The 26,716-nt window shown below is 35.1% G+C and overlaps 1 protein-coding gene across 3 annotated transcripts in view; it reads right to left on the minus strand.

Moving 5' to 3' along the window:
- JAK2 (Janus kinase 2) overlaps positions 1–26,716 on the minus strand; it is a 151,860-nt gene that overhangs the window by 47,933 nt on the left and 77,211 nt on the right. For all 3 annotated transcript variants that reach the window (XM_032427618.1, XM_032427619.1, XM_032427620.1), the window contains 3 exons: positions 20,343–20,466; positions 12,061–12,178; positions 5,047–5,192 (listed from right to left, as the gene is read on the minus strand). In XM_032427618.1, coding sequence (XP_032283509.1) covers positions 5,047–5,192; positions 12,061–12,178; positions 20,343–20,466 — 388 coding nt within the window. The remainder of the gene's footprint in view (positions 1–5,046; positions 5,193–12,060; positions 12,179–20,342; positions 20,467–26,716) is intronic.

Below are 26,716 nucleotides of genomic sequence, written 5' to 3' on the forward strand. Positions count from 1 at the left end.
TTTTGAGGCTGTTTACATCTCTCGTACATGAGTGGCGAAAAAGATTTGCTATTGCTCATCTCTTCCCAATTCTACATTCAGGCACATCAGGTTGATACCCTGAAACTGGCCATAGGCAGGATTTATACCATGGACGTCAGCAAAGATGACAAACAAATCACATCTTTGGGGTTTTTTTGAGAACTGGTTGTTACGCATTTACTAGCACACCACCGCTTCTTCCCTTCCCTACTCTGCCTGAACCCCGCTGACGAACACTCAGTTTTGTACTCAAGTAGCAGAGCTGCCGGAGAGTCATTTGACAAGGTAGACAGGGCAGTATAAATTCATAATCACCAATTTCAAACACGCTTTCAGCACGACCATCCATTTTACAACACTTCTCTGGTTCAACTAATTCTCCCAAGTTCCACAACTATGTCAAACCCTCTCCAGTTTTCTCAAACTGCCTACTACTTTTCTTCTGCCTCAAACCTCAGCTGTATTCCTCCTTACGTTCAGCAAATGACTTCATCTCTTTCTCTGGGGGGAAAAAAGAGCTTCTCTAAGCAGAGCTCCCTCAACATTATGCTGGCAAATCTACATACATCTGCACCCATTCCCTCCTCCTCCCCACCTGTGACAACAAATGAGGTATAAACCAGCAAGGTAAAGCCACTTTGGCTTGGACACATGTACCTATAGTCTCTTTCTTCCTCTAATATACATTCACCCTCTGGGGACTTTTACTCTTATTTTTCTTCGAACTACAAAACACTAACGTTCGTCCCACCTTAAATGTAAAATTTCTTTGTCCCACATATCCTTCAGCTACAGCCTATCTGGCCTAATTTTGAAAGAGTTTATACAGCCATTTCCATTTACTCTTCAATTCACTCCAGTCTAGCTTCTGCTCCATCATTCCACAGAAAATGCTTTTGCTAAAAATCAAGAAAGACTTTCAGGTTGCTAAAACCAAATTCCCATATTCATCTCCCTTGTCATTCCTCAGCAGCATCCAACACTGCTGATCATTCTCTCCTTCAATTTTCTCCCCTTAGCTTTCCTCACTTTATTCCTGTCTCTTGGGATACTTCTCAATCTTCTTTTCAGGTTCACTCCCACCTGGTGATTAAGGTTGAAATTCCTCAAGACTTAAGGCCCTCTTCTCTTCTTATTTATACTCTTTCTCTCTAGGTTCTCTAGATGCAAATGACTCTGATACCTGTCTCCAGCACTGACCTCTACACTCCATACCCTAATCTTCCATAGGCAAGTCAATCTATACATTTAATTTAAATGTCTCAAAAGCTCCTTAAACAATGTGTCAAACCAAACTCGCAAGTCCTTCTGATGTCCTCCCCTAAAAGATCCTCTTATAGCATTTCCTATCTAAGTAAAGAGCACTGCAAGTCACCCATGAACCAGGAATCATCCTTGAGGCCGCCTTCTCCTTTGATTCCCATTATTCCATTCATCACCACGTTCCCATGAGTTTACCTTCTAAATACTTCTCTTAGTTGCCCATTTTTCTCATTACTAACTCATTAGAAACCGCATCTCCTGGAGGAAAATACTGTAATGGCCTTAGTCTCTGGGCAACTGGCATTCCCATTTACTCTTACCGCTATCCGATTTTGTTTTCTACACTGGACTCAGGGGGATCTTTTAAAATCACAAATCTAATCATTTCACCATTGCTTAATACCCTTGCATGGTTTCTGAGTGTTCGTAACCTTGTCAACACGGCTCTAAGGTTCTGTAGGTTCTGGTCTAGCCCCTGCTTTGCCTCCTCCTAACTCTTTGGGCTCTAGCCATACTGATTCTCTTCACTCTTCCCATGCTCCCTTCTGCTACAAGGCCTCTTCCATGAGTCTCTACACACTCCCTCACTCCTCTCTCTCTGCCCATTAAATTCTACTCTTTTTTTCAGATCTCACAAGTCACACTTTGTTCCTAACAATTATATATTTCTAAATAAACAGATATATAAAATTTAATAAAAGTCTACACAGCATAGAGGAGAGCCTCAGGAAATTTAGAATAAACACTAAAAAGACAAAAAATAGACTCAGAATACAAATGATTCTTGCTTAACTACTTCTGTCAAAAACGTTAGTTACCAAGAGACTTATTAAATCTGAATACAATTTATATAAACATTTTACAAAAATGCAAAATACATAGCCACCAATGGCTACTTTTTCATAAGGCTTTTAATAAGACTTATTTGGATATAAAAAGAGGAGTTTAAAATAACAACATAAAACAAAGCTTTCCACATTGATGCCTGGCATAAAGGACCAGACATACTTCCTCTGGGAAAACCATAGGAATGTGTGGTTCTTGAACATGGTGAATCCACTTCAGCGTCATGCTATCAGAACCAGACTTGTTAGAAACACTAAAAATTTTTCAAGAGAAAAGTTATTAATTCTTAAAGCATAAAGACATTTTCCTCATGCTTTTCTTATACTGAATTTTTAAAGAATGCTAAAATTGAGGCTCCAAAAGGCTCTGAAATTGAGCCTTGGCTTAGAAACTGTATACTATTTTTTGTACTATAAAATGAAATCTGCATTTTATTATTATAGTTGGAGTAGGCACTTGGAAACTCTATTATTATTTACTTAGTTTTTTAGAAAGGGAGTCCAGAGAGATGAGGTGAGTAGCTCAGTTGCTATGTAAGTGGCCTTGGTCCTGACCTAATGTTTACAAATTCAGCAGTCTCCTTTAAACTCTTTGCATTTTCCAGTTCTCTTCTTCCCACCCTTTAGCAGACTTAGAATTTTAAAGAGCAGATGAAGAATGAAAACACAAAAATTTTATGCTTTCCTTCACTTTCTGTACTCTAATACCTAAGCTATAATGTCCAATTAAGAGTTGGTGGCATACAGAAAAGTTATCTACCGCACACACATGCACAAAGAGGTTCACACAGACACACACACACACACACACACACACACACAGAGCTAACACAAAGGCAGAGACACACGAAGATGCACCTTACATGCATTTTTTTTAAAAGTCGGGGAAGGAATATGTATTTAATTATACTAATCAGAGATCCATATCCTACTGGGTATTTCTGGGAACAAAAGAGTTTATTTCATTCTGCCAACAACTAATCATTTATCTATTCTCCCATCAATCTTGAATAATTTAACACTGAGTAGAGTTTCTTGATTATTTCTCAGAAATAAGCACTAAATGTGAACTCTGAAAACATCAGTTGAGTTAAATTACATTACAAAGGCAAGCAAGGCAGGCATGATTTGCTTCAGGACAGGCAGAAATTATTTATCTAATATTAAAATGTCATGGCACAAGAAACAAAAGAAAAAATAAATTACCTCAAAATTATGAATTTTATGAATGATACTTTCAAGAAAGTGAAAAAACAATCCAAAGAAGGGGAATATATTTGCAAACTATAAATATGATAACTTTCATCTGGAGACTTGTATCCAAAATATGTAAAGCACCCTTATAACTCAATAATAAAAAAATCTTGAGTCGTACATCTTAAATGGGTGAACTTTATGGTTAAGGCTTAACAGACATCTGAAAAAAAAACAAGAATACTTAAAACCAAAGCGGAAACAGAAACTGATACCCTGCAATTTGGGTATGTAGCTGTTTTTAAGGCACTTAGTAAAGGAGTGACTAAAACCAGTTATTGAGAGAAGGATTTCAAGAAATACAGGGAGTTTTAACCAGATTCATAACACCCTCAAACTTTTAATCCTAAGTATGCAATATGTAAAACATATAGTCTTCAAACTTATAAAAAACTTGAAGAACTCTTATAATAATCATATACATCTTTAAAAAGAGTAAAAGCCTTACAACCATTAAAGCTGGGCTATAGGAGGAGTATTTCAAACAATCCTGTTAGGCATGACAAAACCCAATACGCACATGAGTAATTTGGAGAATGTGGAGTGTGGATCACTTATAAAAGAATCTGCTGGATCAGTTATAACATGAATAAGGTCTAAGGATCTAATGTAAAACATGGTGACTCTGATAAAACTGTATTGTAGAAGTGAAATTTGCTGAGAGGAGTGTTTAAACATTCTCACCAAAAAAAAAAAGTAAGTAGAAAAGATACGTATGTGAGGTAAAGGATGTGTTAATGAACCAGATGGGGGAGTTCTTAATCGTGTATACATACAGCAAACCACCACGATGTACATTTCCAATTATCTTACAATTTTATATGTCAATGATACTTCAAAAAAGCAGAAATTTTTAGGAAAATTCCCCGGAGAACTTGTGAAGATTTGTATTTGTGGGCTTCCCCTAAGATTTACTGAATCAAAACTCTTGGGTAGCACTCAGAAATCTTCAGTTTTAACAGGCACTTCAGGTGATACTAATTCAAGTAAACTATGGGCCAATATTTGAGAAATACTGCTTCAGATTTATTTATAAAGACAACTTGAGGATCTATCAGAAATTATGCCTACAGGTGTCCTTTTCATTCCCCTAACTTTACTTACTCTTTTTAGAATAAATGAGTCAAATAATTAATAAGTATCAAACATCATTGATATTTTCTGTAGTACTCCGACTCTTTCAATATTTTTTTAAATTCTAAGATAAATCAGTACTAAGGATATAATGTACAATATAATCACTACAGGTAACCCTGCTGTATGGTATATACTAAAGTTTTTAACAAAGTAGATCCTAACAGTTCTCATCGTAAGGAAAAGAATTTCTTTTTCTTTCTCTTTTTTTGGTAACTATATGAGATGATGGATATTAACTAAACTTATTTTGGTAATTATTTCACAAATATATGTAAGTCAAATCATGATGCTGTACACCTTAAACTTATACAGTGCTATATGACAATTATATCTCAATAAAACTGGAAGAAGAAAAAATAAATTTCTTTTATCTCACAAAGTATGTGTTGTATACAAGGAAGAAAATTTACCCATATGACTTTTAATTATTACAAAATCAAAAAGATTTGACACAGAAAGTACAATTAACTATAGAAAAACTCCAACTGTTCACATTTATTTATATGGATTTGCATAAGGAAACTACCTGATAGAGCTATAGATGTCCAGTGGGGTCTGATCCTTCTCTTTGGCTAGTCTCATCATATCTAACACAGCCATTCCAAGACATTCTTCCTGTGTTTCATGGGTCACGGGTATTTTTATCCATCCATGTAAAAAATCATGCCGCCACTATAGGAAAAAAATTTAGAAGGAAATATCTCTTAAATTTCACTATCACATTTTAATCTATTATATCTTAACCTAGAATTTCTACAACATATGCATTTAAAAAGAATGTTAACTCCTCCATTGATTTTCAGTTATTTTGCCATAAAATTATAGTGAAAATTTTTTTGTCAATGGAAACTGATTTATTAGTTTCCCCATTATATAGTACATACAATGTCAACACTGCTGGTATCTTCAAATTATATCTTCTACATAAAAATTACCTAAATTAAAATAGATATTAGCTAATTAAGTAAGTACCTAGTTCCAAATATGTTCAAAGCATTATACTAAGTAGGACTGTGTGAGATACAAAAAAATATAAGATGGGCTTCAACCCTCAAGAAGACTAAAATCTAGCAGGGAAGCTAAACATGTAAACAAAATATTGTAATGCAGATACTCTATACTAAGTGCCACACAACAGATGCTTCAGGAATTTAAAAGAAGTTGAAACTATAACCAGTTGACATAATCAGGGAAGGTTTCATGGAGAATTCAAAACTTCATGTAGTCTTAAAAGATGAAGAAATTTCTGATGGACACAAAACAGGGTGATAGAAGGAATGATACAAAAACAAAGCATAAGGCATGTTCAGAGATGCAAACTAGTTTGGTTGGGCAGACAGTTTAAGTAAGGGAATAATGTGGATTAAAACTTGGAAAAGGGGGCGCCTGGGTGGCTCAGTAGGTTAAGCGTCTCCCTTAGGCTCAGGTCATGATCCCAGAGTCCTGGGATGGAGCCCCACATCGGGCTCCCTGCTCCACGGGAAGCCTGCTTAGCAGGAAGCCGGCTTCTCCCTCTGCCTGCCACTCCCCCTGCTTGTGCTCTCTCTCACTCTGTCTCTCTCTCTCAAATAAATAAATAAAATCTTAAAAAAATAAAATAAAATAAAACTTGGGAAAGTAAGTTGGGGTCAAAATGTAGGTACTCCTGAATGACTTGACCCTAAAAAGTAACAGACAACCATTTTCTTAAAGCCTCAGTTTCTCAGAGCACCTTCTCTTAAAGCATCATGTCTCTTCCACTGGTAGAAGTATCAATGATGAAAGTGCTTTAAGAAAATAAAGTATATCCAGTGAGACTCATTAAGAGGCTGCTGTAATGGTTCAGATATGAAATAATAAGGATCTGATGTAGGCAACAGAAGACACTAAAAGAGTCTGAAAAAAAACTTATAACTTTATCATTATATATAAAAATGAAGAAAAAGAAATAATAGAAATTTCAAGATTTTGGTCTAGATGATTTAGGAATATGGAAATGAGACTGAATATGTAATGGGAGAAAGGAAAGGCAAAACAGAAAAATGACCAATATTCTAAAAAATAGCAATTTTCTTGAAAAGAAAGGTGAGAACTAAAATATTAGCTGAAATACCAGTATTTAACCAAGGTTTTATTATTTTTTTTAAAGATTTTATTTATTTATTTGAGAGAGAGAAAGAAAGAGCACAAGCTGGGGGGAAGGGGCAGAGGGAGAAGGAGAAGTAGACTCCCTGCTGAGCAGGGAGCCCACCATGGGGCTCAATCCCAGGACTCTGGGATCATGACCTGAGCCCAAGGCAGATGCTTAACCAACTGAGCCACCCAGGTGCCCCTTAACCAAGGTTTTAAACTGGATAAGAGAAATATAGGGCCACTCTCTTTATTTTATGTAATAAATGTGATAACTTATCCCATGAAATTAAAGTTTAACACAAATTCTTCAAAAATAATTTTATTAAAAAAAAAAATAGGGGCACCTGGGTGGCTCAGTCTGTTAAGCCTCTGCCTTCAGCTCAGGTCATGATCTCAGGTCCTGGGATCAAGCCCCATGCCTGCTCAGCAGGGAGTCTGCTTCTCCTTCTCCCTCTGTCCACCCCCTGCTCATGCTATTTCTCTCTCTCAAATAAATAAGATCTTTTAAAAAATAAAAAAATAAAAATAATTTTATTAAAAGAAATAAATACACAATTAAAAGTATATTTGTTAACTTCCTATTAATAAATTAGAAGACATTTTAGTACAAAAAAACCCTATATTATTTAAAAGGCACAAACCATGAAATAACCAGTATTAACCAAAACAAAAGCCTAATATTGGTAACACAAAGTTAATTCAGGGAAGGAGTTAGATTTTGTTTTGCTAACACTTATCTCACCACACTTTTAGAAATGGGCAAGTAAGTTATTCTGATCAAGATAACTGATGGCTAACTCTGGAAAACAGTATGGAGATTCCTCAAAAAGTTGAAAACAGAGCTACTCTACAACCCATCAATTGCACTACTGGGCATTTACTCCAAAGATACAAATGTAGTGATCCGAAGGGGCACCTGCACCCCAATGCTTATAGCAGCAATGTCCACAATAGCCAAACTATGGAAAGAGCCTAGATGTCCATCAACAGATGAATGGATAAAGAAGATGTGGTATGTATATACAATGGAATATTACTCAGCCGTCAAAAAAAAAAAAAAAAAAAAAAAAAAATTTCGCCTTTTGCGATGATGTGGATGGAACTAGAGGGTATTATGCTAAGCCAAATAAGTCAATCAGAGAAAGATAATTATCATATGATCTCACTGATATGTGGAATTTGAGAAAGAAGGCAGAGGATCATAGGGGAAGAGAGGAAAAAATGAAACAAGACAAAACCAGAGAGGGAGACAAACCATACGAGACTCTTAATCCCAGGAAACAAACTGAGGGTTGCTGGAGGGGAGGTGGGTCGGGGGATGGGGTAACTGGGTGATGGACACTGGGGAGAGTATATGTTGTAATGAGCACTCGGTATTATATAAGACTGACGAATCACAGACCTGTATCCCCTAAAACAAATAATACATTATATGTTAATTAACTGAATTTAAACTTTTTAAAAAAAGGTAACTAATGATTAGGTAGATTCTTTTTAATACCTTGCTTTTGTTCCACATTCTATATAGGACCAGAGTATAATAAATTATGTTCATGAAGATATTCTGTGGAATTTATACCCAAAAGACAATAAAGATAGGAAAAACCATTAAGAGCAGCACTAAGAACATAATCAACCAAATGCCCATTACAGAAAAATCACAATTGAAATAGAGTCCCAAATAACAAAGCATACTCTTTTAAACTATTTTTAAACTTCTTTAAAAAATGCAGTGTGTACCAATAAAAATTTCCTTTAATCATAACTGTAGAAAAGTAGTTTTCCGGAGTCAAGAGTCTCCAGGAGATGGGTGGGGGGATGGGGTAACTGGGTGATGGGCATTAAGGAGGGCACATGGTGTGATGAGCACTGGGTATTATATGCAACTAATGAATCATTGAGCATTATTATCAAAAACTAATGATGTACTATACGTTGGATAATTGAATTAAAAATTTTTTTAAATCGTTTTTCATTTGGGTAGCTGACATTTGAACCAAAAAATTTTATCTGCATTCACCCAGAAAAATAAGAAAACAGTTATAGTCACAAAATCAGAAACAAACCAAGAAACAATATGGAGTGAGTATACATTTTTTTGCCGATATATATAAATTCATTAAAGACTGTTCACATGACAGCAAATTATTTGCTGAGTCACCGGTATTTGATGGTATCAAGGCAATCCTCAGAAGAAAATGAATTTAAAAGGGACATCTAACTTTTGGCTTTTATTGGCTTACCTTTTCCAAATCCACCTTTCTATAGTAGTGTCTTAACATACTTCATAGTTTAGTGGCTGAACTATTTTTTAGTTATTTAAAAATATCAACATAATCTTATACTCTGATGATGTCACTGGTCAAACATGTTTTCTTTATTCTATAAAATGCATATAATCCATCCTGATATCAATATAATCTAGATAAGTTAATTACTACCTTATGTATCTTCTCGGCACAGGTTTAGAGAAAAGAAACATTAAGAAATAGAAAAATTACATGTGGTATATTATCTAGACACAATTTAGGATTCTATTGTGAAATTATTTTGCTGTCCTATATGAGAAAATCCTTCCTAGGAAGACAAAATTAGAAATCAACCATATTTTTTCTAGATCAAAAGTATTAGATATCACAGTATTAGGGTAAAGCAGTTGAACAGTTTAGGAAAATTGTCTTATTAATGGGATTTAAACTAGCATGCCACCAAAATAAAACCAGTTCTGCAGCACAGATAATATAATATAATCATAAAGGCAACAGAAAGTCATAACCTCATAGTATCTTTTCTCAAAAGCCTATCGCTCTCTTTTCCTAATGACTACTGAAACAAAGGAAGCTATATAAAAGTTGAGTGGTGATCAAATTATTTTTGACAAGAGCACCAGGAAGACTCAATAGAGAAAGGACAGTCTTTTCAACAAATGATGCTGGAAAAACTGGATATCCACATTCAAAAGAATGAAATTGGGCCTTACCTTACAACATCAACAAAAATTAACTCAAAATGGATCAAAGATGTAAACATAAGAGCTAAAACAATAAAACCCTTATTAAGAAAACACAGGGGGAAAGCTTCATGATATTGGATTTAGTAATGACTTCTTGGATATGACACCAAAAGCACAGGTAAACAAAAGAAAAAAGAAACAAATCAGATTACACCAAAATTAAAAACCTCTGGACTTCACGGGACACATCAACAGATGTGAAAGGCAACCGACAGAATGGGACAAAATATATCATATAGCTGACAGGGGGTTAATATTCAGACATAAAGAACACTTACAACTTAAAAACAACCTGATTTAAAAATAGGCAAAGGCCATAAACAGAAATTTCCCCAAAGAAGATATACAAATGGCCAAAAAGCTTAAGAAAAATGTTCAACATCAGTAATCATTAGGGGAATGCAAATCAAAACCACAGCAAGGTATCACTCCACATTCCACAGAATGGCTATCATCAGAAAAACAGAAAGTAAGTGTTGGCAAGGATGTGGAGAAACTGGAACACTTATGCACTGCTGGAATGTAGTGTAGCAGTTCCTTAAAAAAAATTAAACATAGAATTACCAAATAATCCAATAATTCCACTTCTGGATATATATCCAAAGGAATAGAAAGCAAGATCTTAAAGAGATATTTTCACAGCAGCGTTATTCTTTTTTTTTTTTTTAAGATTGTATTTATGTGACAGAGAGAGATCACAAGCAGGGGGAGTGGCAGGGAGAGGGAGAGGGACAAGCAGGCTTCCCGCGGAGCAGGGAGCCCGATGCGGAACTCGATCCCAGGACCCTGGGATCATGACCTGAGCTGAAGGCAGACGCTTAACGACTGAGCCACCCAGGCGCTCCCATAGCAGTATTCTTCTTAAGAGCCAAAAAGTGGAAGCAACCCAAGTATTTATTAATAGATAAATGGATAAACAAAATGTGACAGATACAATGGAATATTATTCACCCTTAAAAAGGAGGAAATTCTGACACATGCTATGACATGGAAGACCTTGAAGATGTTATGCTAAGAGAAATATGTCAGCCACAAAGGAGCAAATGCTGTATAATTCCACTGATGTGAGGTACCCAGAACAGGCAAATTCACAGAGACAGAAAGTAGAAAGGTGGCTGCCAGGGGCCAGAAGAACATGGCGAGTTATTGTTTAACGGGTATGAAGTTTCAGTCTAAAAAGATGAAAAATGTTCTAAAGATGAATCATGGTGATGGTTACACAACAATGTGAATGTACTTTAATGCCATCAATCTGTCCACTTAAAAATGGTTAAAATGGTAACTTTTATTAAGCATATTTTACCAGAATAAAAAAAAAAAGTTGCTTGTTCTCATACCCCAAGAAGAGGAATATTTATTGATGTGTTGCTCACAAACTGAACCAATCTTCCTAGACATCTTAGAAATGTGAACCATGAGGATCTGTGGGGTAATTTCCTAAGATTTTTGCAAATCTGATTCAGAACTCCTTAATCTGACATCTTGGGGATAATAAGAGCATATCTTTACCCAAAAGCACTCATATCTTTTTTCTTCCTTTAGTTTCTGCTCCTCAGTCTTGTGGCACATAAAAACAAAAGTTATTTAATGACAGAACATTTCAATTATTGTTTAAATTAAGGTAATAGATAAGAAAGCATTACAAAATGTTCAAATACACTATAAAAATTTAATATAACAGTATTAATAAACAAATAACTGGAACACAACTCTCAGATCAAGTAACAACACTCAATCATCCTCTTCTGAGGAGCTAAACACACTACTGTAACCCACTTTTTTTTTTTTTAAAGATTTTATTTATTTTTCCGACAGAGAGCGACACAGTGAGAGAGGGAACACAATCAGGGGGAGTGGGAGAGGGAGAAGCAGGCTTCCCGCGGAGCAGGGAGCCCGATGCGGGGCTTGATCCCAGGATCCTGGGATCATGACCTGAGCCGAAGGCAGACGCTTAACGACTGAGCCACCCAGGTGCCCCTGTAACTCACTTTTTATTTAGTTTCCCACTTTCTTTACGTTTTACTATCCACTAATTAAGTCGGAAATTGTCAGGAATTTAAAAAATTTCTGAGGAAATTTTGCTGTCTTATATTCCAGACACTTATATCTACATGAATCCTGTTGTATAACTCAATCTAAACTTTGTGAAATCCTTAAAATGCCCTAAAACACTAAAAAAGAAAAAAAAATTCAAAAGGGCCAATTAAGGGAACCTTTATAAAATAAATTCTATTATGTATAAGTTATGGGATTAAAAATTAGTGCTAAGAAGACTCAACCTTGTTACCTTTCTGTGCCTGCTACGCAAGACAGAACATCAATTTTCCCATATATGAAGATTTTCCTGAAGAGCTACACTACACAGCAAGATTCTTATCATTTAACACATATACAAGTAAGAAAACATAATGATACCTGAGCAAAAAGGTAGGCCATGACAAAGTCGTCAAGAAGAGGAGCTTCGGCACCTCGAGATATCCCATGCCGATAGGTTCTGTTGCTGCCGTTACAATACCAGTAAGGAAAGTAAAATCTATGAGACAAAACATTCAATCAGCCTCCAAATAGTTCAAATATAAACAAACTGTGTACATAAAACCACTTCCATCATACTGAAAGGTATTATCCCATAACCAGAAAACACAGGTAACAGTGTTAAATACAAGTTGGCAACAAAGGAAATCTGGATAAGACCATGATAAAGTAGACAGAAAATTCAAGAAATGTAAGTGTAAAATCAATATGCTGCCTGCTTCTATGTGCAGAATGCAGAAGCAATAATAGGAAACAGAGAAATATAAAAATAAAATATTAGCAAATTTTTTTAATATTAATCCAGTAATACCAGTAAAGTTATAAATACTAAATTGAAAATACTAATTTGGCATAAAAACAAATAATTGCTTCTTCTGTTAAGAAATGGAGGTTATCACAATAAGATATCACTTCATACCAGTCAGAATGGCTAGTATCAAAAAGAAATAATAAGTGCTGGCAAAGATGTGGAGAAAAGAGACCCTCCATGCACTACTGGTAGGACTGTAAATTGGCACAGCCACATGGAAAACAGTATGGAGGTTCTCAAAATACTAAAAATAGAATTACCATACAACCGGGTATATAATTCCACTACTGGGTATTTATCCAAAGAAAATGAAAACACCAATTTGAAATGATATAGGCACTCCTATGCTTACTGCAGCATAATTTACAATAGCCAAGATATGGAAGCAACCTAAGTGTCCATCAAATGATGAAAAGATAAAGAAGATATGGTGTATATATACAATGGAATATTACTCAGCCATAAAAAGGAAATGTTGCCATTCACAACAACATGGGTAGACCTAAAGGGTATTATGCTAATTGAAATAAGTCAGAGAAAGATTAATATCGTATTTCACTTAATGTGGAATCTAAAAAGCAGAACGAACAAAAAAGTTAGAAAGGAACAGACTAATAAATACAGAGAAAAAAATAGGTGGTTGTTGGGGGGAGGGGAGAATAGGTGAAACAGGTGAAGGAATTAAGAGGTACAAACTTCCAGTTTTAAACTAATTAAGCCATGGGGAAGAAAAGTACAACATAGAGAATATAGTTAATAATATTGTAATAACTGGATGGTGACAGATGGCAACTACACTTACCATGGTGAGCATTTTATAATGTATATAATTGTCAAATCACTGTGTTGTCTACCTGCAGCTAATATAATATGTCAACTACACTTCAATACAAGTGAATGAATGAATAAAATAGGTTAAAAATTTGTCCTTCAAAGAAACAAAAAATATTCTATATTGCTTTATTTACACCTTTATTGAGATACAATTCACGTACCTTCGAGTTCACTCATTTAAAGCATACAATTCAATGTTTTTTAGTATATTCCTAGCACTATACAAACATCCCCACAATCTAATTTTAGAACATTTTCATCCCCACTAAAAGAAACTCCATACCTAACAGCAGTCACACCCAAATCACCCCACCTACTCCCCAGCCCTAAGTTCCCACTAGTCTCTATAAATTTGCCTGTTCTGAACATTTTATATAAGTGGAATCACATAATATGTGGCCTTTCCTACCTTCTTTCACTAAGCATATTTTCAAGGACTATCCATGTTATAGCAAGTACTAGCACTTCGTTCCTTTTTATTGCCCAGTTAATATTCCCTTGTATGGATAAACCACATTTTGCTTCTTCATTCATCACGTGATGGACATTTGGGTTGTTTCCATCTTTTTGCTATTGTGGATAATGCTGCTAAGAACAATATGTACAAGGGTGTGTGTGTGTGTGTGTGTGTGTGTGTGTTTTCGTTTCTCCTGCATACATACTTAGGGACGGAATTGATGGATCATGTGTTAATTCTATGTTCATCTTTTTGAGGAACAGCAAAACTATTTTAAAAAGTGGCTGTACTACTTTACATCTCCAACAGCAACATAGGAGCATCTCAAGAGTTCACATCTGTGCCAACACATGTGGAGACTTTAGCTAAGTTAGTCTTTGGTATTGCTGCCTTGGAATCTGTTTTGTTTAGCCAAGAGGACTGCAGTGACCTTAAACTGACATTAGCCCCTCATGCAAGTACATGCCCTAGAGAACAGCCCACTGAGTCACAAGCAAATATTAAGTTTCTGATACAACTTCCCAACAGTCTCCCCTGTCTCCCAGCACCTAACCCTTATTGAAGTCCCTTCAATAAAATTCCCATGTGGCTTACCAAATACCAGCTCTTTTGGCTTGAATTGAATTTGGAACCCCAAAGCACTCCACCCACAAACCCTAGTAAAGGCATGTGCCCTGGGTCCTGTGTCTCTCTCTGTACTCTGCCTTGATCTCCCCATATGGCCCCTGGAGGCCTGCAGGGCACTTTCTCCAGGACCTGCAAGTAATAAACTTTTCTAGTTTGGTTTCTCTTGTGCTCTGTTGCTGAAGCATGGTTCACTATCTAGCCCCCTGTGCTCTACTTAAAAAGTGATAATTTGAAAAATTCGTAACTTGTTATTGTCCATCTTTTATACCTTTGTCATCCTAATGGGTGAACTGGTATCCTATTGTGTTTATGATTTACATTCCTCTAAAGAATAATAATGTTGAGCATCTTTTCATGTGCTTACTGGCTATTTGTAGGTCTTATTGAGAAAAATGCTATTCAAACCCTTTGCCCACATTTTCATTGGGTTATCTGTCACTGTACTGTTGAACAAGAGTCCTTTAGGTATTCCAAATATAAAACCTTTATTAGATATGATTACAAACATTTTCTTCTATTCTGCGGGCTGTCTTTTCACATTCTTGACAGCATCCTTTGATGCACAAACATATATTTTGATGAATCCCAATTAATCTATTTTTCTTGTGTCACTGGAGCTTTAGGTACCATACTGAAGAAAGCATTGGCTACTCCTAAGTATACAAAGATGTACTCCTATATTGTCTTCTGTTTTACAGTTTTAGCTCTTAGATTTAGGTCTATGATTCATTTTAAGTAAATGTTTTGTATATAGTGTGAGTTAGTGATCTAACTTCACTACTATACATGTGTATAATTCAGTTGTCCCAACAGCATTTGTTGAAAAGAGCATTCCTCCCCATGAACTGTCTTAGCACTCTGTCAAGTATCAATCACCATAATATCAGGGATTATTTTTGCACTCTTAGTTCTATTCTATTAACCTATGTATCTATCCTTAAGCAAGTACCACGCTTTCTTGATTACTAGAGTTGTGGAGTAAGTTTTGAAATTAGGAAGTGTAAATCTTCCAACTTTGTTCTTTTTCAAGATTGTTTTGGCTATTTCAAGTCCCTTAGATTTTTTATATGAATTTACCACCAACTTGTCAATTTCTGCAGTAAAGACAGTTAGGATTTCAATAGAGACTGTACTGAATATACAGATCATTTTGAAGAGTATTTCCACTTAACAATATTAAGTCTTCTGATCCATAAACATGAGGTATCTTTCCATTTAGATAAATGTTTCTTTAAATTCTTTCAATGGGGCACCTGGGTGGCTCAGTCAGTTAAGCGGCTGCCTTTGACTCAGGTCATGATCTCAGAATCCTGAGATTGAGCCCCACGTCAGGCTCCCTGCTCAGTGGGGAGTCTGCTTCTCTCTCTCCCTCTGCTGCTCCCCCAGCTTATGCTCTTGCTTGCGTACTCTCTCTCTCAAATAAATAAATAAAATCTTTAAAAAATAAATTCCTTCAATGATATCTTGCTTTTCTCAATGCATAGTTTTTGCACTTCTTTTGTGAGGCTTATTCCTAAGTACTTCTTTAAATGCTATTGTAAATGGAACTGTTTTCTTAATTTCACATTTGCATTGTTTACTGCTAGTGTATAGAAATACAAATAATTTTTGTATATTGATCTTCTATCCTGCAATTGACTGAGCTTATTTATTTAGTTCTAATAGTTTATTAATTCCTTAGGATTTTTTAAAAAGAATTATTTATTTGAGAGAGAGAGAGTGGGGAGATGGACAGAGAGAATCCTTAAGCAGACTCCCCATTGAGTGTGGAGCTCAACCCGGGGCTCGATCCTGGGACCCTGAGATCATGACCCAAGCCAAAATCGACGACAGTCAGATCCTCAACCAACTGAGCCACCCAGGTGCCCCTCCTTAGGATTTTTTATATACGAGATCATATCATCTGTAAATAGAGATTGTTTTACTTCTTTTCCAATATGCCTTTTATTTCTTTCTCTTTTCCCTGGCTGGACTCTATAGTATAGTGTTAAATAGAAGTGGTAAGAACAGTTATCTTTGTCTTGTTCCAGATCCCTGGGAGAAAGCAATTAGTCTTTGGTCATCATGGATAATGTTAGCTTTGGGATTTTTGGAGAAGCACTTTGTGAGACTGAGGAAGTTCCTTTCCATTCCTATTGTGTTGAGTATTTTTATCATAATAGGGTGTTAGATTGCACCAAATGTTTTTTCTGTTTCTATTGAGATGATCATGTGGTTTGGGTCCTTTAACTAATACGGTACATTATAGTGATTGATTTGGGGATATTAAAGCAACCTTGTATTTCTTAGAATAAATCCCATCTGGTCATGGTATTTAATCCTTTTTATATATATTGCTAGATTTGGTTTGCTAGTATTTTGAAGACTTTTATACCTGTATTCATAAGGGATACTGACCTATAGTTTTCATTTCTTCTGGATGTCTGTCTGGATTTGGTATGAACTCAAAAGAATGAGTTAGGAAGTGTTCCTTTCCAATTTTTGTGAATAATTGGTATTAATTTTTCTTTAATTGTTTGATAGAATTTACCATTGAAGCCACTTGGGCCTGGGCTTTTCTTTGTGCCAAGTTTTTTTAAATTATTAATTCAATGTCTGTACTTATGAGAGGTCCATCAGACTTTGTTTCTTCTCTTGGCAGTTCCTATAGTTTGCTCTTTCTAGGCATTTGTTCACTTCATTTTGGTTATATAATTTGTTGGCATTCAATTGTTCCCTATAATCTTTATTTCTGTAATGTCACAGTGATTGATGTTCTCTCTTCCTGACTTTAATAATTTAAGCTTCTCTTTTTTATTTTTTTTTTAAGATTTATTTATTTATTTGACAGAGCGTGACACAGAGAGGGAACACAAGCAGGGGGAGTGAGAGAGGGAGAAGCAGGCTTCCCACCCAGCAGGGAGCCCGATGTGGGGCTAGTTCCCAGGACCCTGGGATCATGACCTGAGCCGAAGGCAGACGCTTAACGATTGAGCCACCCAGGTACCCTTAAGCTTCTCTCTTTTTATCTTGATCAATCTAAAGATTTATCAATAGTGTTGATCTTTTCAAAGAACCAACTTTTGGTTTCTTGATTTTCTGTTGTTTTCCTTTCTCTTTTTCATTTATTTCTACTCTGATCTTTATTTACTTTTTTTTAATTTCATTTTTTAAGATTTCATTTATTTATTTGAAAGAGAGAGAGCAAGCGAGAGAGCAGTAGGCAGAGGGAGAAGCAGGCTCCCAGCTGAGCAGGGAGCCCGATGCGGGGCTTGATCCCAGGACCCTGGGATCATGACCTGAGCCAAAGGCAGACGCTTAACAGACTGAGCCACCCAGGCGCCCCTACTCTGATCTTTATTATTTCCTTCCTTGACTTGCTTTGAGTTTTATTTACTCTTCTTTTTCTACTTTCTTAAAGTAGAATGCTCTTGATTTGAGAACTTTTTCCTTTTTTAATATAGGTGTGCACAGCTATGAATTCTCATCTAAGCACTGTTTAAACTGCATACTATAAGTTGATAGGTTCATTTTTAGTCCTATCAAAGTATTTTCAATTTTCCCTTGTGATTATTTTCTTTGACCAAGTGGTTATTTAGAACTGTTGTTAATTACCACATATTAGTGAATTTTCCAGTTTTCCTTCTGTTAAGGATTTCTAAATTAATTCCATTGTGGTCAAAAAACATACTTTGCATGATTCCAATCTTTTAAAACTTATTGAGACTCATTTTGTAGACTAATGTGTGGTCTATCCTGGAGAATGTGATTGTGCTGTTGCTGGGTAGCATATTCTACATAAGCACATCTAGCTGGCTTATAGTGCTGCTCAAGTCTTCCTTTATCTTGCTGATCTTTTGTCCAGTTGTCCTATCCATTTCTGAAGAAAGTCATGTATTGACATCTCCAGCTACTATTGTGGAATTATCTATTTTCCCCTACAATTCTGTCAGTTGTTGGCTTAATGAATTGTGCAGCTCCGTCATCAGATACAAATTATAACAATTATAAACAAATATTATGTTTTCCTGACTCATTAACTCTTTTATCATTATAAAATGTCCCTTCTTTGTCTCTAATAACAATTTATATCTTTCAAGTCAATCTTGTCTGATATAAATATAGCTGCTCCAGCTCCTTTTTGGTTACTGAGGGCCTGTTCTTTTTCAATCCTTTACTTTCAGTTTAGTTGTGTCTTTTAAGGTAAAGTGTGCCTCTTATAGACAGCATGAAGGATAGGAAAAATTCATGAATTTGATGAGAAACAATTTTTAATTCTTAAGAAGAGGTCAGCAAACTCTGCCTCACAGCCCCATTCTGGTCCACTGTTAAGTTTTTATAAATAAAGTTTTACTGGAACACAATCATGCCCATTCATTTACTTATTCATGGCTGCTTTCACACTATAATAACAGAGCTGAATAGTTAAAACAGAGATAATAGAGCCTAAAATATTTACTACTGGCCTTTTATAGAAAAAGACTGTAGACCTCTGCTACAAAGACCTTTTCAAATCAAAAGATACACTTGCTAATTGCAGAAAGTATAATCATTACAGAAAGTGATAAAGAAAATATTCTTATTAAGATACTGATATTTTGTCAATCATATGTAGCATGTTAGCATGCTTCTTTTAAATACAACTTTGTAAAGTCTTAAAACCTGCACAGAAGTCTTATATAACTTTGGACAGATTTAATCCTAGGTACTTTGCATTTTTTTGTTGCTACTAGCTATTTTAAATTTCTGTTAGTTTGTGGAGTATAGAAATAGTTGATATTTTAACATACTGATCATATAGATCTAGCACTCTTCTGAATGCTTATTATTGATGCCTGTAAGTTTGTTTACACTGTCTATGTTAACAATCCTTTCATCTCCAAATAATGACTCTTTGTTTCTTTGTTCTCAATTATTTTTTTTAAGGATTTTATTTATTCATTTGACAGAGACACAGGGAGAGAGGGAACACAAGCAAGGGGAGTGGGAGAGGGAGAAGCAGGCTCCCCGCTGAGCAGTGAGCCCGACGTGGGGCTCGATCCTAGGACCCCAGGGATCATGACCTGAGCTGAAGGCAGATGCTTAACGACTGAGCCACCCAGGAGCCCCTTTGTTCTCAATTATCAAATATTTTATTCATTCTTCTTGTCTTACCGTACTTGTTAGGAACTCCACTAAAATCCTAAATAGAAGCAGTGGTGGTGGCTATCTTTGTTTTCTGTCTTGTTTTTGATTTTACAGAGATTGCTTCTAACATCTTACCATTTGAGAATACTATTTGCTACCTGCTTTTGGTAAATACCCTTTACCATGGTAAGGATGTTTCTCTTGAGTCTTAGTTTTTTAAGGCTTCCTTTTCTTTCCTCTCTAAGATCATGAATGAGTCCATGTGCTTTTTTACTATGCAACACTGACTCTGCATGGAATGAATCTATTTCATAAGAGCCACAGATGAAACTTATTTCTTTGTTCTATCCTTTTGAGTGGAAAAGTACCTCTAGATTTCTCTAAACTGGTATAACGTATTTCCATAAATTATGAAATGAATTAACTAATAATTTGAGGCTGTAAATAAACACTGGCAAAATCATATCTTTCCTTCACTTCAACTCTAAAAAAATTATTAAAAAGAGATGTAAGATTACATTTTATTGCACAAAACACTGAATTTCCTGGGAAACTAACACTATTCCAAACATTCGGGATTTTGTTAGTAAAGGCCATTCTCATCATTTTTAAATTTAATTATAATCATAAGTGGTAAAGTAGCATCCCACCAGAAAAGCCAGAGCATTCTTGTGAAAAAAATATGTAAAAACATGTCCTCTGGTGGACAAAATGTCTTAAATGAAGTTCTGGTCTCTATTATCAAGTACCTTGCAATTTAAAAATATGTTTGATTTCTCTCACTTTGCCTTTTCACCATTAAATGAGTCACTTTATTGGAGAAAGTACCTTATTCTGTAGAGTACATTGTGCCTGGTTGATTCATCTATATGGAAGACATGGTTGGGCGGATACCAAATCCTTTCTGTTTCACTCATTAAAGCAAACATACTATGATACACAGGTGTGATTCCTAGGAAAGAAGTAGAAAAAGAAATGATTTCAGACAGTAACAAGTACATTTATATAACATCCATAATTTGTAATGGCGTTGAAATAACAACTCTTAATCAGCACAAATGCAGTAACGGTTGACATCTTTTGGTTCAACATGGCTCACAACTGAATTTTTTTTTTTTTTAAAGACTTTATTTATTTGACAGAGAGAGACACAGCGAAAGAGGGAACACAAGCAGGGGGAGTGGGAGAGGGAGAAGCAGGCTTCCCGTGGAGCAGGGAGCCTGATGCAGGGCTCGATCCCAGGACCCTGGGATCATGACCTGCGCCGAAGGCAGATGCTTAACGACTGAGCCACCCAGGCGCCCCTCACAACTGAATTCTTAATTAAATCTTTCTTCCCTACATTTTAAAATATGATTGCTGGAACTCTTTCAAGCAGATTTTTTAAAACATTTTATCCAATTTTTTTAGTTGTCTTGCACAGAAAGGTCGATTCAAATTCGTGTGTGGTTTTAATTGATAATGAGAGTATCAACTAAAATACTTAGAGGTCATTGGATACATTTAAGAGAACAGCACAACAGTTTTATTTTTAAATATCAAATTTTACACAGTGCACTAGTACCTATATCTTCTGCACTATTTAAACTTACAATGAAAAATTTTAAAAGTCAACTTAAATTGCAAGGGTATGTGATTGTTTTTCAAAGATATTTTAGGAGATACATTAACAAAGGTTTGAAGGCTACTGAACTTTTTAAAAAGCATATGAAACAGCAAAGCCACACAGTTAATTAATGCACTTTATTTCCCAGGACATAGAGAACATTTACACATATATACACACACACATCCCAATCATTTGGAGTCTAAGAACAAGTCTCCCAAAGTGCTAGAAAATAATCACACATTCCATGTTCTCTAACTACACTTCAACTAAATCAGAAATGAATACTTAAAAAAAATTTTTAACCCTATATATTTAAAAACATACCCCTCAAAAAAAACCAAAGTATATTTATTCTAGTAATGTTTTCATTCTTCTCCACTGTAAACAAAAATGACACCAACCTGACACACTGAAAACAAAGATTTAAAATTTTTATTAAAATTATCACAACTGTTTACTCATAGATATGTAATAATTTCAGTAAGTTACATATAAGAGTAACAACTTTTAAACTGTATCCTTGCATTCATTCTTGTATTTACACACACTTCTAAATATCTCACAGGTCATAGGAGAAATTATAAGAGGAACTAAAGAGCATTTATAATGATGATTAATAACATGTATTAAAAATTACGGAATAGGGGCACCTGGGTGGCTCACTAGGTTAAGTGGCTGATTCTTGGTTTCAGTTCAAGTCATGATCTCCTGGGTTGTGAGACTGAGCCCTGTGTTGGGCTCTGTGCTCAGCGTGGAGTCGGCCTGAAGCTGCTCTCCCTCTGCCCCTCCCCCCCACTCTCTCTCTCTAATCAATAAATCTTTAAAAAAATACAAATAAAAATAAAATTATGGAATATAACTAAACTGATACTTAAGAGGGAAAATTGTAGCTTTAATCTGATTATATCAGAAAAATAACAGAATGATCTAAGTTATTTAACTCAATACATTAAAAAACAGAGTAATCTCTAAGACAGCTGAAAGAATGTGACAGCATAGAAGTTAACAGAATAAAGATTTGATAAAGAGAATCAACAAAACAAAAGCTGATTATTTGCAATGACCAACAAAATAAACAAGCTTTTGTCAAATCTGACCAAGAAAAAAAAAAACAGATAAACACTAATGATTTTTTAAAGTATAATTATAGGTTATGAAGACAAAAAGAGAATAAACAATGCCAATAAATTTGAAAATGTAGACAGACAATTTTAAAAACATATATAACTTTAAAAAATGGATTCAAGAACAAAAAACTTCAAAAGAACTATAATATATCCACTTAAAAATATAATGAAGAAGGAAGAGGGGGGAAAGAGAAAGAAGTAACAAGAAGAAAGGAAAAACCACAATTAGGCCCAGACGAAATTTATATGTGAGTTCAACCAAACATGAAAGACAATTCTAATCTTCGGTATACTATTATAGAGAAAAGAAAGAGAGAAAAGGGATATTGACATAATTTGGGAGTTTAGTTTGACCGTGACACCAAAACCAGCCAGACATCATAAACAAACAGACAGAAAAATCCTAAACATTTTAATTAACAGCAAACCAAATCCTATAATGTTTCTTTAAAGAAAATTAAGACAAAGTTCATTTATCTTACAACAGCAGAGATGGCTAAATTGGAAAAATTAATGTAATTCATCACAACAATGAATCAGAGGAAAATCTGAAAATGGCAAAATAATAAATTTGAAAAGTTGTCCAGTGACTACACTGATATGTATTATATTCTTCTATGCAAAGTATCACTTTAAATATTTTATAATAAAAAATCAGGATTAAAAATGCAAAATAAAAGTGAAAATGGCAAAAAATGGATGTAAGTTACTTACAATAGAGCAAATACATGAGTAATAATAATTAATAAACATGTGAAAGGATGGTAATACCTAGCACTGAAGAAAATACAAATTAAAATTATGTGATATCACTTTATACCATTCAGCTAGCAAAATTAAGAGGATAACATCTAGGGCTGATTAGATGATGGTGAAAAGGGACGATGTTACATAATTGCTAGAAATGTCAACCTTTCAACCCAGCAATGTACTCCTAAAAGTACAGTACAGTAGTAAGAAAATGTAAATTCAAGAGTAGAAAAATCGAAAAAAATATGGTAGTACAATCCATGGAGCAGAATATTAGGAAACTCAATAAAAAAAATTAGTGCAAAAGTGTGTGGCTTGAATAGATTTTTCACAATGTATGTTTTCATGATAAAGGCAAGAAGCATAAAATATGATTCCATTTTATAAAATATTAACCTCAAAATTCTCAGGACTGTGTATATAGGAGGGAGGGGTATTATGTTTCCATATATGTTTATATGATCATGGAAAAAACTATAGAAGGACACACAAGAGATTATTGCCCCAGTTACTAGGATGGGACAAAGAGAAAAGGAAGTTAAGAGTACAGTAGAGAAAAACCATCTTTTTAAAAAAGAATTCATTAAATAAAAACAGTAAGTCCTCATGTCAAAAAAAAGGGGGGGAAAGGAAAAAAAGAAATTAAAAAAGATACTAATCAATACCAAGATTAGAGTTCATCATGTTAATCACCTTGAAACTATAGAGAATGATGGCTTGTCTTTCTCTGAATTTTAAAATAACCATGACAGGAAATAATGCCATTCAATAACTGGAGAAAGAGTTATTTTATCTGAATACTATTTTGATCTAGGCTAATTATGCACTAAAAAATATTTTAAACTTGAAAATTTGAATAACACCATCCAGTCAGTCAAGTAGTCAGCATGGTAATCTCACGTCCCAGTGCCTTGCACATATTACTTCTTTTATCTACCTACCACCTCTCGTCTCCGCACAAAATGCTTCACGCACCCAGTGTTCTAGGTATGTAAGAGACAGAGTAGGAGATGAAAATGCCCAGGAAAGGGCCATAATAGACCTGATATGAAATTACCTTGAGAAGAGAAAATACTGGGAAGAGAATCTTAACAAAAAAGTAGCACTTAGTTTAAATGTAATCATGCAAACAAAATTGTATATGGAACCATTATTCTTAGCACATGATAACAGGGATTTTTTTTAAAAGAAGACAATGGTCATGATTTTCAAACAACAGCATAATCAAACAAGCGGGAAAAGTGAATTCATATCGATGAATCACCAGGATTTTCTTTAAATGACAAATAATGATTTCTTCAAATTGGACTGCATACCTTAATTATAGGTATCAAAATAGGAAAATGAATGTATCTATATAAATTGGCACAAAAGGGTCAGAAAAAAAGGGGGATACACACCAAAAGAAAAATGGTTAAGTCAGCCCTGCAAACAAATAACAAAAGAAAGTGTTTAGTCACACTGATATCTTATTCCAAAATGGCAATTATATATTAATACTTATTTCATTTTTCTTAGTTCATGTTAATTGGGTTGTCCTAGAAAGGATGAAAAAGCAATGACACTGTATTTGAGATATACATTATACTGAAAAACTAGGACCACACAGAAACCTCAGTCATTTTTAACCCTTTCTTTCCCTATACACCAAGTCCAAATTATTTGTATTTTTATTTATTAAAAGCACTTTAATGTGTTTATTTTCCAAGCCACTATCATAACTGTGATTCAGTTCCATATCATTCTAGAGCAAGACCAGTCATCATCCCACTAATATTAAGAGTCCCTATTCCATAATAAGCACAAGAGGGGTACAGGATATATAAAAATAAAAATAGTGCTCAACTTTAGGAACTCACATTGTAGCAGATGACTCAGAGATGCCACTGGGGAACTACAATTCAAAAGGGTAAGTGCAATGATAGTAAAGACAATAAGAAAACAATGAAGTACAGGGGAGAGATGAAAAAGATTCTTTGCTTGACCAAATTTTAGCAAGGCTCCTCTGAATCCTCATACGTTGCTCATACATGTTTTTCCATGTAGAATCAAGTTTTAGCAAGAATCCTAAGTCCATTTAGCAAGAGTTCCCCACCTTTGATATCTAATCAAACTCCTCACCCCTATTATCCACCAGATGATAACTGATGACCTTGGCCTGCCTATGGCAAGAATCATATTAGGCTGGTTGACCCAGAGTCCCCCCAGACTTGATGTCTACTCTTAGTAACTTTCCATTCACCAGTGCCCCAGCCGATCTTTCTCCTTGGCTATAAAACCCCACCTGTTCAGGCTGTATTCAGTCAAGCTCACTTCTATACTAGAATATCTTCCCTATTACAATGGTTTATTAAGTAAAATACATTTTCATCACTTTAACTTCTATTCAGCTCTGGTTTTAACAGAGGTAAAAACATTTATCAAGAGAGTCAAATGAAGTAAAGACTTCAATGAAGGCTTCTGAAGAGGTAATGCATAAACTGAAAGCACAGGAGGATTTAGCTATTCAATGTAAATGCAGGCAGGATACATAAAATGTATATAAACAGAGGATCAGCTGTAAATGCTCCTGAAGCTAAAATAGCTAAACAGAAAAGAAAAGAGAGGTGTTATATAGCATAACGCTACAGACAGGATGAGCATATAACCTGGCTGGACCAAGATAGGTTTGGTTTGTCTACTGTTCCAGCATAATTATTAATAGCATATCTTTTTATCTCAAAAGTATCCCAGTTTAAACAGTGATAATCTATATAGCATTAGCTTAAAGTCTGATATGAGTTAAGTCTGCGCTCAGCCATTTACTAGCTAGGTAAACTTGTGGTAGTTAATCTAAGCTTATACTTCATCATCTAAAGAATAAGGACAGAAAACTGAGTTCAAAGGATAGTCGGAAGGATAAAATGCCATAATATGAATAAAGTACTTAGCAAAGTACATGGCACATAACATGGGTTCCACTGTAAAGATCCCAAGAGTAAATCCTAACTGGGCTTTATAAACTATATAAATAAATAGTTTCTTTGTTCTCCCTAACTGAATGAGCTAGAATGAACTATACCAGTACTTTTCAAAATTTAATGTTCATCATTATAACAACCTGGAGACTGTCTTTCGGCTTCCATGGTTTTTGTTGAAAAGCTTGAAAAGCATGGTTATTCACTGATCCTGGGATGGGACCTGAGATACTGCATTTCTAACAACCTCCCTGGCGATACTGATACTACTAAACCATGGACCAACAGAGGGCTTTAACAGCACACAATATACTACTATAGAAAACAGAATCAGTCGACGGCGCCTGGGTGGCTCAGTTGGTTAAGCGACTGCCTTCGGCTCAGGTCATGATCCTGGAGTCCCAGGATCGGGTCCCGCATCGGGCTCCCTGCTCAGCAGGGAGTCTGCTTCTCCCTCTGGCCCTCCCCCTCTCATGTGCTCTCTCTCTCTCTCAAATAAATAAATAAAATCTTTAAAAAAAAAAAGAAAAAGAAAACAGAATCAGTCGACACAAAAACAAGTCAATAAAAGTACCCAAATTGAAGGACAAAAAAATAACAGAATGGAAATAACTGAAGACAGTATAAAAGGCATTTAAGACCTGTCAAATGGACCTAATTTACATGTCCCTGAAAGGCCAAGAATTTTCCAAAGCTAAACAGATACTGACCTACAAATTCAGCAAGATCAGAGAGCCCAAAGCAAAATAAAGACAAAGA

This window comes from Phoca vitulina, unplaced genomic scaffold (assembly GCF_004348235.1).
Source record: "Phoca vitulina isolate PV1807 unplaced genomic scaffold, GSC_HSeal_1.0 scaffold37, whole genome shotgun sequence".
Lineage (NCBI taxonomy): Eukaryota > Metazoa > Chordata > Mammalia > Carnivora > Phocidae > Phoca > Phoca vitulina.